The sequence below is a fragment of the Phycomyces blakesleeanus genome, assembly GCF_001638985.1.
Source record: "Phycomyces blakesleeanus NRRL 1555(-) unplaced genomic scaffold PHYBLscaffold_12, whole genome shotgun sequence".
Lineage (NCBI taxonomy): Eukaryota > Fungi > Mucoromycota > Mucoromycetes > Mucorales > Phycomycetaceae > Phycomyces > Phycomyces blakesleeanus.
Genome location: NW_017265145.1, coordinates 1,257,999 through 1,272,627, shown reverse-complemented (window position 1 = coordinate 1,272,627; position 14,629 = coordinate 1,257,999). Strand labels below are relative to the sequence as shown.

At 33.3% G+C, this 14,629-nt stretch overlaps 4 protein-coding genes across 4 annotated transcripts; 2 read left to right on the top strand and 2 right to left on the bottom strand.

Annotated features, from left to right (window-relative positions):
* Positions 1–2,809: 2,809 nt before the first annotated feature.
* Positions 2,810–5,702, top strand: PHYBLDRAFT_169316 (Homeodomain-like DNA binding domain-containing transcription factor; the record flags this gene model as incomplete). The annotated part of the gene is made up of 5 exons (XM_018436043.1): positions 2,810–3,146; positions 4,584–4,619; positions 4,853–4,996; positions 5,168–5,436; positions 5,685–5,702. 5 exons carry the CDS (start codon positions 2,810–2,812, stop codon positions 5,700–5,702), a joined length of 804 nt encoding a protein of 267 aa, XP_018291098.1.
* A 1,970-nt stretch (positions 5,703–7,672) lies between these two features.
* On the bottom strand, positions 7,673–9,510 carry PHYBLDRAFT_38732 (hypothetical protein; the record flags this gene model as incomplete). The annotated part of the gene is made up of 8 exons (XM_018440112.1): positions 7,673–7,834; positions 7,900–7,955; positions 8,125–8,193; positions 8,323–8,410; positions 8,491–8,684; positions 8,813–8,911; positions 8,993–9,068; positions 9,259–9,510. 8 exons carry the CDS (start codon positions 9,508–9,510, stop codon positions 7,763–7,765), a joined length of 906 nt encoding a protein of 301 aa, XP_018291097.1. The 3' UTR covers positions 7,673–7,762.
* A 610-nt stretch (positions 9,511–10,120) lies between these two features.
* PHYBLDRAFT_181745 (hypothetical protein) lies at positions 10,121–11,212 on the top strand (the record flags this gene model as incomplete). Its single annotated transcript, XM_018438513.1, has 6 exons — positions 10,121–10,211; positions 10,295–10,413; positions 10,531–10,628; positions 10,669–10,711; positions 10,782–11,012; positions 11,098–11,212. 6 exons carry the CDS (start codon positions 10,121–10,123, stop codon positions 11,206–11,208), a joined length of 693 nt encoding a protein of 230 aa, XP_018291096.1. The 3' UTR covers positions 11,209–11,212.
* A 690-nt stretch (positions 11,213–11,902) lies between these two features.
* Positions 11,903–14,142, bottom strand: PHYBLDRAFT_169313 (hypothetical protein; the record flags this gene model as incomplete). Its single annotated transcript, XM_018436042.1, has 4 exons — positions 11,903–12,163; positions 12,418–13,673; positions 13,791–13,844; positions 14,064–14,142. The coding sequence occupies 4 exons, from the start codon at positions 14,140–14,142 to the stop codon at positions 11,903–11,905; spliced, it is 1,650 nt and encodes a 549-aa protein (XP_018291095.1).
* Between the last annotated feature and the right edge of the window lie 487 nt (positions 14,143–14,629).

The following is a 14,629-nucleotide window of genomic DNA, read 5'->3' as shown; positions in this document are numbered from 1 at the left end:
TATCTAATGGCTGTTATAATATGTCTTTGTTGTCTATATTATTTTATACTATTTATTATACTAACAGTTAACTTAAAGTAAATATTTAAGATTATAATAGGGACCTTGAACACATCATATAATTTTTTTGAAACATTTAACCATATATGTAATTTTATACGATCTCATGTTTCACATCCAAAGCTTCTATATACAATGAAAATGTGAGATATTTCATTTATTGATCATGTTAATTTACTTAACTCATGAACTTAAAATCATTCAATTAGTGCAAACTAAAGTTTGTTACTTTTTGCCATTAAATTGTAATAGCTGTTTAATTTTTTAGACATTAAAGCTATTAGATACTAATTAATATTTGTATATGTAGAATGCTTGTGCAAATAAAAGAGAAAAAAACTAATGCTGGCACTATATAGACTTCTTTATATACTTACTTAAAAACATAATTTGTTCTTTATTTCAAGTTTTATGTCATCATTAGTTTAACAATATAAAATGTTGAAAGATGATTGGTCAACACATTTTATATCATGTTTTTATATCATATAAAATAATATGATTTTGAAAAATACTAATCTTTTTTAAGAACACAATCTCCATCTAAATAAATTTTATATGATGTGTCCAAGGTCCCTAATAAGTCCAAGATTGTTTTATATAATATAGATTTGAGAATTATGATGTGCATCTATAAAGAGAGATTACTATGACAGAACTTTGTGTTAGATAATGACTGTTTGTTTAGAGCTGGATATTTAAAGATATACTAAAAGTCAGAAGTTTTAAAAATTATATGTGATAGTGTGAGAGTTGTTTTCATTGAAGAAGGTTTTGAAGGTATAAGTATATAAATATTATATGTATGCGAAAATAAAAAGACAGTTCTGAGAATAGTAGTATATGATACTTCAGATATAGATGAATCAGTTATTATTTGGGCCCGACACTTTTCCTCTTGGGTCTGACGTTTCTGTAGAGTATTAGAAATATTCTAAACACTGCTTTCCATTGTGTATTGAACTCCTGGAAAGTGACTATGGTCTAGCTTTCAATGGTAGCAGAGGGGCTTAATGCAAAAAAAACTTGTGCCCTGAAGAAATTAGTGAAAAACCTATTATTAAACCTTATTTTCTTTTATATATTAATCCTATAAGCATCAGACATCTTCTAAATAACATAATTTTATTTCAGAAGAAACAAGACTGCTACTTCTAATATTACAGATTAGTATTTATAAAAATAATGTTAATAATGTCTCAATAGAAATCACTTTAACATGAATACTAGCAATAGAGAATCAGTTCTTGTTGACAGAAATAAATATTATTCTGTTCAAAAAGATTTTATTACTACACCAATCAATGACTATGTCAACATGAATGTAGCAATCTTTAAGATGCAAGAGTATACACTTTCTAACAATCTCACTCTTGTAATCAAAGACCATAAACCAAACCGAGTTTACTTAAGGTGCACCAGGGTAGTCATTATAGAAACACTCATAAAATTGAAGACTGTGATTGTGTTAAAACTTGTCCTAGCTCAAAAACTGGATGTTTATATATGATAAAACTATCATACAAAAAAGGAATCAGGTGATATCTTCTCTTGAAAGCTTCCAATGAAATGAGAGCTTCTATAATTATCTTCTTTGATGACAAATGCTTAGAACTAACTTTTAAAGGGGGATTGTTGAGAGTTGCTGCTTAAGATGTCAGACAAATTTCTAAGCTTGTAGAGACAAAGGCCAAGACTTGTGAAATCCAAAGAATTATCATGAATGGAATAGATGATGTTTATATGCTGTAAGTTAGCAATACAAGCAATATCAAGACTGATTTTGCTTGAGTTTCTAGCCCTGTTATTCAGAATGCAGAAACTAGACTTGTTGAGATGATGGAAACAAAAGTTTTCTAAACACACAACAACATAAATGGAGGCATTTCGCTGGAAATGATATTTTTTATCATCTAAAAGATGATGGAGAGAGCTTATTGCTTATCGGAAGTTATGATGGTTGATGTAACATATTTTACCAATAACTTGGAGATGTTCCTAATTTGCGTGGAAGATATCTACAATCTTGGACGAGAAACCCTCAAATCTTTCTCAGTTGTCTTTGCCTGTGTCTCTAATGAACAGCAATGCACATATCTTTGGTTTCTTCAGCAACTTGAGTCTTTTGTTTTCAAAGGAAAGACACTGATCACAGTGTCTGTGACAGACAAGTGCACTGCATTGATGAACGCTCTGGACAGTGTATTTCCAGATAAAAGTAAGATGCTTTGCTATTGACACATGTTAAATAGCATAGAGAAGGCTGTTTTGGAAAAAGTAGGCTTGGAAGAAAGAAAGGAATAACTTGCAGGATACATAGCCAGCACGGTCCATAATATAACCAAGAAAAACAAAGTTTCTAATAGTACAAAGATAAAAAATGGCAAGCAAAAAGTGCCAGCTGCAGTTTACTTCAATGTCAAGTGGGTTGTATGTAAGGAGAAGTGGGCAGGCTACCTTATTTCCAAATTGATGCATTTTGGGTGTACAACGTTGCAAAGAGTAGAAAGTGTACATCATGTTTTGAAAAAAGTATATCTGCTATAAAATCTCTGGATCTTGTCTTTGAGAGTATTGAAAAATACATTGAAAGACTTTCTCAAGCCTTTCGAAATGTACACTCGAGTGTAATAGGTCATTAGGCGGTCACAGATTTTTTGATTTTTTGATTTTTTTTATGCATTATCAAAATACTCTTTTCTTTGTAAAACCATTAAAAACTCTTAAACAAATAAAACAAAAGCACAAAATGACTCCACCAACTTCTAGCATCACAAAACCCAGAAGACAAGAGTTAGATGCGTTTATTAGGGACCAAATTATATGTCAATGGGAGAAGGACGCTACATATGGAGAAATCTCTAAAGCCCTTGACATTCCAAAGAGCACTGTTGGAAATGTAGTGAAAGCCTTCAGAGATAAAGGTGTTTCCAAGCCTTTGACACGCCTAGAAAGGGAACCAAAGGTTACAAAGAGAACACAATCTGCAATGGTGCACTCATTTCACAGTGAGCTATTCGTGTCAATTGTGGCTCAGCATCAGAGATTAGTTGATGTGGGAATCTCTATCTGCATGACTACATTCCGTAAGAACATGAAACTTCTTGGCTTTAGTTCTCACTCAGCAGCTTGCAAGCCAGGGTTGACCGAGAAACAGAAGGAAAACAGGCTGAAATGGTGCCTTGACAAAGTGAATTGGACCATTGAGCAGTGGAAGTCAGTTGTCTGGTCAGACGAGTCCAGATTCATAGTAGTTGGCAATTATGGAAGAGTCAGAGTCATCAGAAAGACTGGCAAGATGTTTGACAAGAACCATATTGTCCAAACATACAAGTTTGGTAAGGGTTCTGTTATGATTTGGGGTTGTTTCTGGGGTGGGGGTCTTGGCCCCTTGGTAACATTGAAAGGAAACATTGATCAAGACAAGTACATCGACTGTTTGGCTCAGTACTTTCTTCCCTGGTACGAGGAACTGTCCAGGGATATAACAAACAGTTTTTGCTCCAAGAGGATGGTGCACCATGCCACACGGGCGCTTATGCCACATGGTATAAAAAAGAGATGTGTCTAATAGATAGCTTTGATTTTTGGTCTGCCCAGAGCCCAGATCTTAATCCTATCGAGCATATTTGGGCTCATCTTGCGAGGAAACTTCACAAGAATAGAGCACAAGTAACCAATGTGGAAGAACTTGAAGCGGTAATCCACAAGACATGGTTGGAGATACCACTTCAAGTTCTGGAAACTTTGGTAGCCAGCATGCCAGATAGGCTTAAAGAAGTAATCAAGAGATGTGGTGACACAACTCATTACTAGAGCTCATACATTTTCTCTTAAATATATATATAATAAACTATGTTTTCTCTAAGTTTTGCTTTATTCTGAGCACATTTTATTATCAACATTATTGAAAAGAAAATATCGTCCATAATATGCTTGAAAAATAATTTTGAAAATTAGAAGACCGTCCAATGACCTATTACACTCGAGTGTAGAGATAAGAGAATCTATGACGATTGACCCTCTTGTTAGACAAAACAATCTTTCATCCAAGCTACTCATGAAGGTGTCAAAGTGAGCTTTACTTTTGGTAGACCAGGAGATTCGGATTATGTGTGGCAGCAGTACTTATTGCAAATGTATGAACAAGCTTCAATATAGTTTACCTTGCTGCCATTGTTTGCCTGCTGGAAGGGAAATATGTATTTCCGATATTCCTGAAATGTGGCTGATTGAACCTAGAATGGCGAAACAGGTCAAAAATACTCTCGAAGAAACAATCAGAGTTGATAAAAAATCAGAAGTGTGAATAGAGGAGATTTAAACTTGAGACACTTTTTCGCTCCTGTGAGAGTAGCAAGCAAGTAGCTAAACTCTTGAATAAGATCAAAAATGTTACTTCTGAATTCGAAGGCAAAGCTGGGAACCCTTCGGTTAACTTTCAAGACCTAGAAAAAATCAAGTACCCTGACAAATGGAATGATAGTGCATGTCTAACGTACCTCCCCAAATAATTTGGTTAGGAAAACTGGAGGAAGATCAGTGTTTCGTCTGGTCATGTAAGATAAAAAAATAACGTAACAAATTATTGATATGTATCTTGAAATACTAGGCTGGCCTTAAGGCAATGGCTAGGTTGAGACCCAGAATGAGAGAAGGAAATCCTGTAGCTACACAAAAAACAAAACAAAAGCAAACAAGAGCCTCTCGACCCGGGTAATATGCTTTCTTATTTTACAGTGTGATTGAATCCATAAAGAGAAATATCTTCTTATACTTATATGCTTTTTAGTTTCTGTCCCCCAAAAAAATGTGTTGATAAGACCTGCCACTGCTCTAGAAGATTACCAGTATGATAAGCGCACCTCTGTTGGCAAGAGAGTTAAATTCCAGCCCGGTTTTCCTGTCTCTCATGAGATAGTCGGTGTTGTTAAGGGTGGGTTTAACCTGACTGCTGATGGGCGGCATGGTTTTTGGGTACTTGCCCACTTGATCTATAAAGATCAAAACAAATTCCCTCTTGTAAAAAGAGATATGATTTCTGTCTTGCCAAAATACAAGAAGACATATGCAAATAAATTTGGAACTGATATTAAATAATTAAAAGACATCATAAAACATGGTTTTGATCTTTGCATCAACAATAACAACACCAACACCAACTTCATCCCAGCATGTTTAGATGCTAGTATGTGTTTTAATACATCCGACTGTGCTCAACTAGCTTCAGACACATATATACGACCAGTCTGTGCCTACTCAGATAGCCCCAACACCACTTCTGTGTCGTTCCTTCCCTTTGCTCATCCCAAAAACATCTCAAAACAGCAACAATCTCTGATTTTTAATCATGTTAACAATAACGACTGGACAACAGTAAACCTTTTCCACAATATCTCAAGAAAATAACCAATTATTCCTAAGTTATTCCTTTTGGGCTGTGTCAGAAACCAGATTCCCAACAGCTTTGATACTTACTGGAACAAGTTTAAAGAGTTCAATAAGTATGATTACAGAAATGACACGCTCTCTTTCCTTTCCAATCAAGAGGGACCTATTGATCTCACTATAAAATAATCTATTTTTTTCTCCTATTTTTCTTTTCTTTTATTATATTTTATTAGCTAGACAATCTTGTTTAAACCTTTATAAATCTTATCAATCTGTTTCTTTGCGTCCACATAAACTATCTATCACTTGAGAGTTAAATGACTCTCCTCTCTGTTTTTTCATAGAAATCATTTGTGGGAAGTACTTTACCCTTCGAGTTACACTTATATCCAGCAAATTAAAAAGCCTAAATGTCGAATAGTGTTACATAGATTTAACCAAACTATCTTCAGATATCTTATCTTATGCATTTCTATCTATCTATTTTATAAATTCAAGTGTTGGCTCTCTATAACTTTGGATCCAAGTAGTATATAGATATAATTGTGTGTTAGAAGTTTTGGTTGAATTGAATATCTTGATCATGAGAATACTAACATAATATCTCAAAAATTTGCACTTTCTCAATAAAAGAAAATATTGTATTTGCTTGTAGAATCACTTTTTTCTCATTTGTTTTCTATGAAACTTTTACTGAATTTATATGCTATTTGAATATATGTAATTAGAGACTTTTTTTTGGCCTTTTGTGAATATTTTTTTTTATTTTTTTGTATCTTTGATAAAATATCTCATGTACATGTTGTAAGGAAATAATAAAGAGTTTTTACAGAAGAAATAAAAACAAAAACATGAATTTTGTAAAGATATATTAGCTTAACTATAATGCAAACTTTCTTAGGCATAAGAGGCTGCATTACCTTTATATCCATTATGAAAGTTTTTGAAAAAAGATGCAAATTACATGGTTTATAATCTTTTCCACTTAAATCACACAAAATGAAAATATATGATTTATGTCTCAAGTTAAATCGTGAAAGTATGACTTGTCAGCAACCATAGGTATGTGATTTGTTGACGGGAACCAAATTAGTCGTGTTTGGGACACGATGTTGTGTCTCTCGGACACAACATTTACAAATTGTATATTTTGTATACACTGCTATAAAAAAATAAAACTTTTAACAGAATTGCTACTCAAATACAGCTAGGAATTCGAATATATTAAATAAAGAAATAATTTGTTCATGAATAAAATTATTTATATTTTAATAAATTGATTTTACTCATACAAACTACTTTGGGTGGTCAGGGACCAGATAAGATTGCTGGATGACGGACAAGTCCCTCTTTATGAGACTGGTAAATGCTAAAGTGCGGAGGTCCAATAAACGTAGTGCTCCAGAGAAACGTTGTGCCCAAGAGGAAAAGTGTCTTGCCCGAATAATTAGCGAAGTTTCATTTTGGATAGCGCATTGTGTGCATTGGAATGCTTATTAAATTAAAGACGTAATATATATATATACATACATAAGATTACTGTCATGAGATTAATGTGCCAAGTAACACTTAAAAAACCAAAGTATAAAAGAAAGGATAGTATGTAAACTACATCAGAGAATTTAATACATTTTATTTTATTCTGTTAGATCTAAATATCAAATACAACATACCAAATCTGTGTATGCGTTTGTGTACAGATGAACTGACTTCCTATATATATAAATAAACACAACATGCAAATTTGTATTATTTTCGGTTTAAATAAAAACCCAAAAGGCAGACTGAGTTTTGTTGTTTCTTCTTTTTAGGAAAGAACGGGTTTAGTGCAAAGCGGACACTGCCTCAGTGGTACGGGTAATGGGTGTAAAGGCTAATATGTCAAGAGACTTGTTGTGGCTAATGTTGCTGATCTATTTACAATGCAGTACAGCAAGATGAATAAATATATATATTTATGGAATTTTCCGCCCTCATGCATTGTACTGACCACACACTGGAATTGTGGTCCCTAGATATAGTTCACAAACAACACATTCTTTAACAAAAAGGACAATTGACAAAAAAAACCATATTTTCTTTTTTCTTTATCCCTTATTGTTTGAGGCTAGTTGCTTTCTCTTAAAAGAAAGAGAGAGAGAAAAATACACAAATAAACGCAATAAATTCTAGTAAAGGTAGTAGCGAGGATCATTTTTTGTTACTTTGATCCAAGAAATTTGTGATTGAACTAAACTTTTTTTTGTTTGCCTTTTTAATATAATTTATATTTAACTTTAATTATTATTATTTTATAGTACATATATAAGAGTTACTTGGTCTTTGGTTTATTCAAAGACTTGACCAGATAGTCCATATAAATAGCATATCCAGAGGCAATCGGCTATAGATATAAAAATGTTAATTAATTCAAAAAACCACTACACAAACTCAATATTTTTATGTTACCTGTCCAATTATAGAAAGAATACTATCCAAAATAAAGTTGTTTGAAGGAGAAACACCTAGAATAGAAATATTTTGTTTTAGAATAGCCAGAAGAGAATAAAATAAAAAAGAGTAAGAATATCATCCTCGTTTCCTTTGGTTTATTGACTGGTTCCCTTTTTATGACTATATGCATACACACACGTGTGTGTGATTGTTTGTCATTATTCTTATCTTGTGTATTACCTCTTGAAACTGCCCTGAGAATCTCTCCAATAAAGTCTGTCATGATCATATAATTTCCAGTGTGCAATCCTGTCACAACAACAACAACAACAAATATGCGAATTTTAATATTTATATAATTTATATTATCTATAGCTGAACAAAGTTCCCTTTCCCTTTTCATTATAATAGTAATTGTAATAAAAAAACATTTCAAACCTTTCATTAATGATTTTGCGCATTCTTTGGAAGTCTGGGGAGTATTAGCGCCTTCAATAGCCTTGGTTACCTCGGGTTTGGTCAGGTTCTAATTAGGAAAACATATTAGATTTTCCATTCATTCATTCATTAATTCTTTTCTCTGTCTGTATTTTGATAATTTCTTACCTCGGTGTCAAATCCGGGAGATTCAATACCACCAGGGAAAAATATATGTACGCCAATCCCATACTGCTTTAATTCATTACGGAGGGTATCTGCCAAGCCACGAATAGCATATTTTGTAGGAGAATAGGTTGCATAGCCAGCAAAACTTAAAATTCCCAGCATTGACGAGACAAACACGATCTTTCCATTTTCAACTTTTGAATCTCTCATACGAAAAGCAGCTTGCTAGAAGAGCAATTCTTCTTAGTCAACGTATACAATACATCTTGATATTTAAAGTCCAATGCACACAAAACCCATGTGTATAATATGTGTTTGATACTTACATGTGCAGCATAAGCTTGTCCCAGATAATTCAGATTGATTAGATGATCAACTTCATCCAGTGTACTGTCAAGGAAGAACTTTGGGTACGATGCACCTTTGAATAATAAACATTGACAGATTATATACTCATTATTACCATTTCTATCCAATTCGAGTTCTGTATATGTAAACTAACCTGCACAGCAGCATACAAAGTCAGGATTTCTTCCCATCTTTACTTCAGCTGTGTCAAAGGCACGCAGCATGTCTTGCTTTGAAGTAACATCCGCACTGACAAACATAACTTTTTGTGTAGGTGACTTTTTGTAAGTCTACCAAAGATATAAAATACACACACAATATGTATATATATATATTGAATACATAATGCTTAATGTTATTATTACTATTATTATTATTATTATTATTATTATTATTATTATTATTATTATTATTGCATACCTCTATTTCTTTAACTGCCTTCTCAAGCTCTTCAGTACGTCGTGCAACAATACAAACATCTGCTCCTCCTTTGACAAGTTCTTCGGCCAGTGCCTTTCCAAGCCCAGAACTCCCACCCGTAATAAAGCAATTTCTTCCGGCTGGGTTGAATGACTCGCGAGTCAAAAGAGAAATGAGGTAATCAATAGAAACAGCCAAGATGGCTGCTGCACCGATTGTGATGACGGCCACTGCCCATGAAGGTAAACTCATTGCCTTTGACAAAATGTTACGTTCCAAAAAGAAAATAAAGAAAATAGAGTAAAATAAATTGTTACACCTTTTTCGAATTTTTTCTTTCCCTCTAAAGTATTATTTTGTTCTCAATCTTTCTCTTTCGATCCCCTACCCCTACCCCTTCCCTTCTCTCTCTCTCTCTCTTATCTCAAGTGCACAGAGGGGGAGAATGTTTAATTACAAAGTCACACTTGCACAACTGCAAAAGAAATAAGTGATAAATGTACAAGGATACATTGTTGTGCACCAAGATGGACAGAGAAATATATGTATGTGCTTTATTAATGATCAGCGTTATCTACACATTCAATAGAAATATATACAAAATACTAATTAATGTTAATTAAAGAATTGTATAGAAAAAATGATAATTTAAAAATCTACGACGATTATAAGAATTGATTATAGAATCAAAGGCTTTGAAGTAGTCTCTTTATTATACAAATTTATAGTAGCAAATCTATAATACATTCGTTTAGGTTCAAAAAAGAAATCTATATCCAATGGGACTGTCAAATACTCTTTTATTATTCCCTGTTTCTTTTGTCGCACTTGTTTTTCTTTATCTGTTAAAAATAAACAAATAATGGTACAAAGTTTCAACATCTCAGGAATTGTTAATGCATTCCGAGTCATTTGGAATCCTAGTCTAGCTATTCCTCACATCATTGTTAATGGTAAAATTAAGCGACATGTGAATATAATGTTACATTGAGCTTAATGGACTGCTTTGGTTTGGTTTGGTTTGGTTTCCATCCAGATGTACGCAACATCAATTTTGGAACTTTAAAAGGAAAGGGCGGTGTGCAAGCTATTGGATTTGACAAGGACAATTGTTTGACTGCTCCGTATGTCTCTCAAATTCATCAGCCTTTTGAGGTATTAGAATTTGTGACCTTTTTGTATTTTAAATGCTTTTAGATATCAAACTTAAGCATAAATAAATAAATAAATAAATAAATGTTGGCTGGATTTTGTTGAGCTTATGATTCTTAGGAAGCCTGGATTGAATGCAAAAATACTTTTGGAGTTGATAACGTAGCTATTGTATCAAATTCTGCTGGAACAAATGATGACAAGGATTACACAGATAAGTAGAATGATTTGCTTTTATACTTACATTCAGGTTTACAGCTTGATATTTACAAGTCTTTCGAATTTCGCATTTCGTCTCTGTGTGCATATAAATACAAGTATAAGTATGGAATATAAACATAAATATATCCGTTTTATAAAACAAAATACAGGCCAAAAAGTTGGAACAATCATTAGGAGTACCTGTCTTACGACATTCAGAAAAGAAGCCTTTGGGTGGCAGGGAGTTACAAAAGCATTTTGGCCAAACATCTCCTAGGCAAACTGTATTTGTTGGTGACAGAATCTTTACAGATGTCCTATTTGGAAATATCAACGGAAACCTCACAATATGGACAAGCAAGATAGTTACTGAACAAGGTGACAACAAGGCTGCTGCTTTGGTAAATATAATTAATCAAGATCTTGGATCAATTTATTATCGAATTGATATTTATTTTATCTTACTTCTATAATATATACACATAGCTTCGAAGGATGGAGTATCGTTTGATTAAATTCTTACAAATGATGGGTGTCCAAGCACCAGAACATCCGATAATTCAGACAACAAAAGACAAGAATTTATTTATAAAATAAAAGTAAAAAATAAAGTAATGAGAGTATATATATGTATGTGTATGTGTATGTGTATGTGTATGTGTATGTGTATGTGTATGTGTATGTGTATGTGTATGTGTATGTGTATGTGTATGTATATGTATATGTATATGTATATGTATATGTGTATGTATATGTATATGTATATGTGAATATATATATAGAAAATGTATGAGTGTATAAAACAAGAAAGATACATGCAAATATAATTGTGTTTTAGGTGAATTTGAACTCGGATTTGAATATGCTAATGGTAGTAACGGTGGTGTTGTAGTTGTAGGAAAGGAGGAGGAGGACGTTAAAAGGAATAGCTTGAGTATACATTTAATAGCATAAATGTTCGATGTCTGTAGTATCAATAGTATAAATGTAACTCATTACTAAGCAAAACATTTCTTGCTTTATGCTTTATGCGTGTGCGTGTGCGTGTGCGTGTGCGTGTGCTTGGTTCAGTTGGTGTAAAGAAAATATACTTCTATGAAATATGATGTTAATTTTCTTGAATACTTTTTTATGGTTGTTACTGTGATGGGTCTTGTTGATTTGATGGGTAATTAGTTGGTTGACTGAGTTGTTGAGTGCGTATGTAAGTGAGTGCATGCGTGATGTATGTGATGTATGTGAAGTGATATATCGATCGTTTGATGGGATTTTTGCTTGATTGATTGATAGATTAATATTGTTCTTCATTTAGTGTTGGGTCTGGCAAACTAATACTGCATGTCATTCCAAAGCTGTCAAGTTCTCTAAGGGCCTTTCGATATTGTCCTTCTTTCATGTGTCCATGCATAACACGCAGAGTGAAATACACTGCGCAAACTGTGATTGCTGCTAGTCTGGCCACAGAATCATTATTGGAGTAAAATAAATCAGGGTCGACATACGGGTCTGTGATCCAGTATTTCCAAATAGAATCTAGCATTGAATGATCAATCTACAATAATTATACGCAGGAATATATATATAAATAAGCAAGAATAATAAATAATAGTAAGAATAGACGAGAGGTAAAGAGGTAAAGAGAGAAAGAGAGAAAGAAAGAGAGGGAGAATATGTCTGTATGTACACATACACATACATATACATATACATATATGTATTCATATTCATATTCATATTCATATTCATATGTATTATGCTTGCCTGGTCTGAAATATCGTAAAGCACTGGTAGATCAATTGGATTCACCACCTGTTCTTTTGACACTGAAAGCTTCTTGGCAATTCGTTTGAGACCTTTGCGCCACTTTGTCCGGTAGTTGGCCATATTTGATAGAAAAGAGGTGATAAAACGGTAATTACTTGATATAGTTGTATTGTGATAGACTTTTCGTGCAATGTAAGTGGCTTCTTTGTCAGTGATAAATCGAGTTCGAAGAAATACTCGACGTTGTCGACGCCAATATTCTCTCTCTAGTGCTTTCTTATCGGAAGATATTTGTTTTGAAACTGGGCCATCATGTAGGAGAGGAATATGCAATTTATTTGGAGTAGTAAATGAAGAATCATACTCGTCACACAACCTCGAACGATCCTTTTCATTGTCTTCTTCCTCTTCCTCTTCTTCGTATTCCTCTTCTTCCTCTTCTTTCTCTAGTTTCACTACTCGTTTTTCTTTTTGTTCTTTTTTTGTGGCAACACAAGACAAAGTTAGAGGGTGAAGATTATTAAGGGATTCAGTTTCTTGGGATTCATTGTTTGTCATGAGTGTGTACAATGTTTTAATGTAGTCTGTTGTAAATATTTTTTGTTCGATTGGAGATGTTATGAGTGGTGAATCAATTGGCGGGGCTTTTTCTTTTTCAATGCATGGTGATGGTTGTGGGGAGGGTAAAGGTTTGTTGTCTGAGGAATTTACTGGTTTGAATATTGGTGAAACTGAGGAAATTGGCGAAGGTTGTTGCTCTGGCTCCCGTTGCTGGTGCTGTTGTGACAGGCTTGTTACTTGACGCCGCTTGATTCGTTTGGAAGGTATTTGAGGGCAGACACCAGCCTCACGAATTGATCTTAGAATTGAAGTGCGTCTGTTGGTTTCGGAATACTCTTCTTCTGGGCTATTGAAACCAAAAACAGACCATGCATGCCGTTTTGAGGGCACAAAGGTAGAATGTGAATGCGAATGCGAATAAGGATAAGAACGAGAACGAGAATTAGAAGGAGGTGGTGGAGGTGGTGCTGAAGGAGTGCGAACACATGCTTTAGTAGCCAAAGTAGGTTGGTAAGAAGAAGATTTGAGTGAATTTGTCGTAGTTTTTGTATTTGTTTTTTTATTTGGGTTTGGGTTTGGGTTTGGGTTTGAGATTGTGGTCGTGGTCGTGGTCGTGGCCTTGGTTGTATTTTTGGATAAAGGAAAAGGAGATCCTCTCGTGTGCGATAATGGTGCTTCAGTACGTATAGATTGATGATGGTCTGTGAACCTTTTTGTTTGTTGCATTGACTTCTTGACTTGGATTTTATTAATATTATTGTTTAGAAACAAAATAAAATAGGCAATAAGACAAGTTACTTGTTGATCAAAGACATATATTTTGTTGTATTTTCTTTGTCCCAATGATATCTTACATGTTTGGCTTTCTTTCTGAAATCTTTTTGAAATTTTGTCATTCTGAACAGTGGCTACGATTTAAATATATATTGTCATTGTTAATAGTAATAGTAATAGTAATAGTAATATTAATTATTATTGTTGTTGTTGTTGTTTTTTGATATTGTTGCTATTATTCTTGTTGTTGTAGTAATAGTTGCGAGCGGCATTTAGTCGGTTCAAGTTTTCATTATTCACTTTTCTTTCTCTTTTTTTTATTGCTATTAAACTATAAAGATATATTTAAATACCTGTAGGGAACGCAGCTCTTTTTGGCCTTTTTTGTTTAATTTTTATATTGTTATATGGACAGTAGATATCTTTGGGCATATTTGCTATAGAAAAGAGAGTAATAAAATATAAGAAGAAGAAGAAGAAAGGAAGGAAGAGATGTGATATTTTGTTCCTTTTTAATAACATGAATAATTATACTTATACTTATAATTACACTTACAATAATTATATGTATATATGTATATATGTATATACTCCCGTTTTTGTAATAGGAGCTGTCAAAAGAAGCATTAACAGAATTGTTCAAAAGATCGAATTATATATATATGTGATAAAATGTGAGTAAGACGGTCACAATATCTGGTGACTAGACCCAGCTCCGCTAAAAGAACCACGAGATGGAAAAAAGATGGCTTCGAGGCCTCCCATATTTGTCTACAAATCCATATCACAAAATAAGAATACTAGTAAATATTTGACGCAAGTATATATATTATTCCTATTATGTATAAATGTACCTATGTACCTATGTACCTATGTACCTATGTATCTATGTATCTATGTATCTATGTATCTATGTATG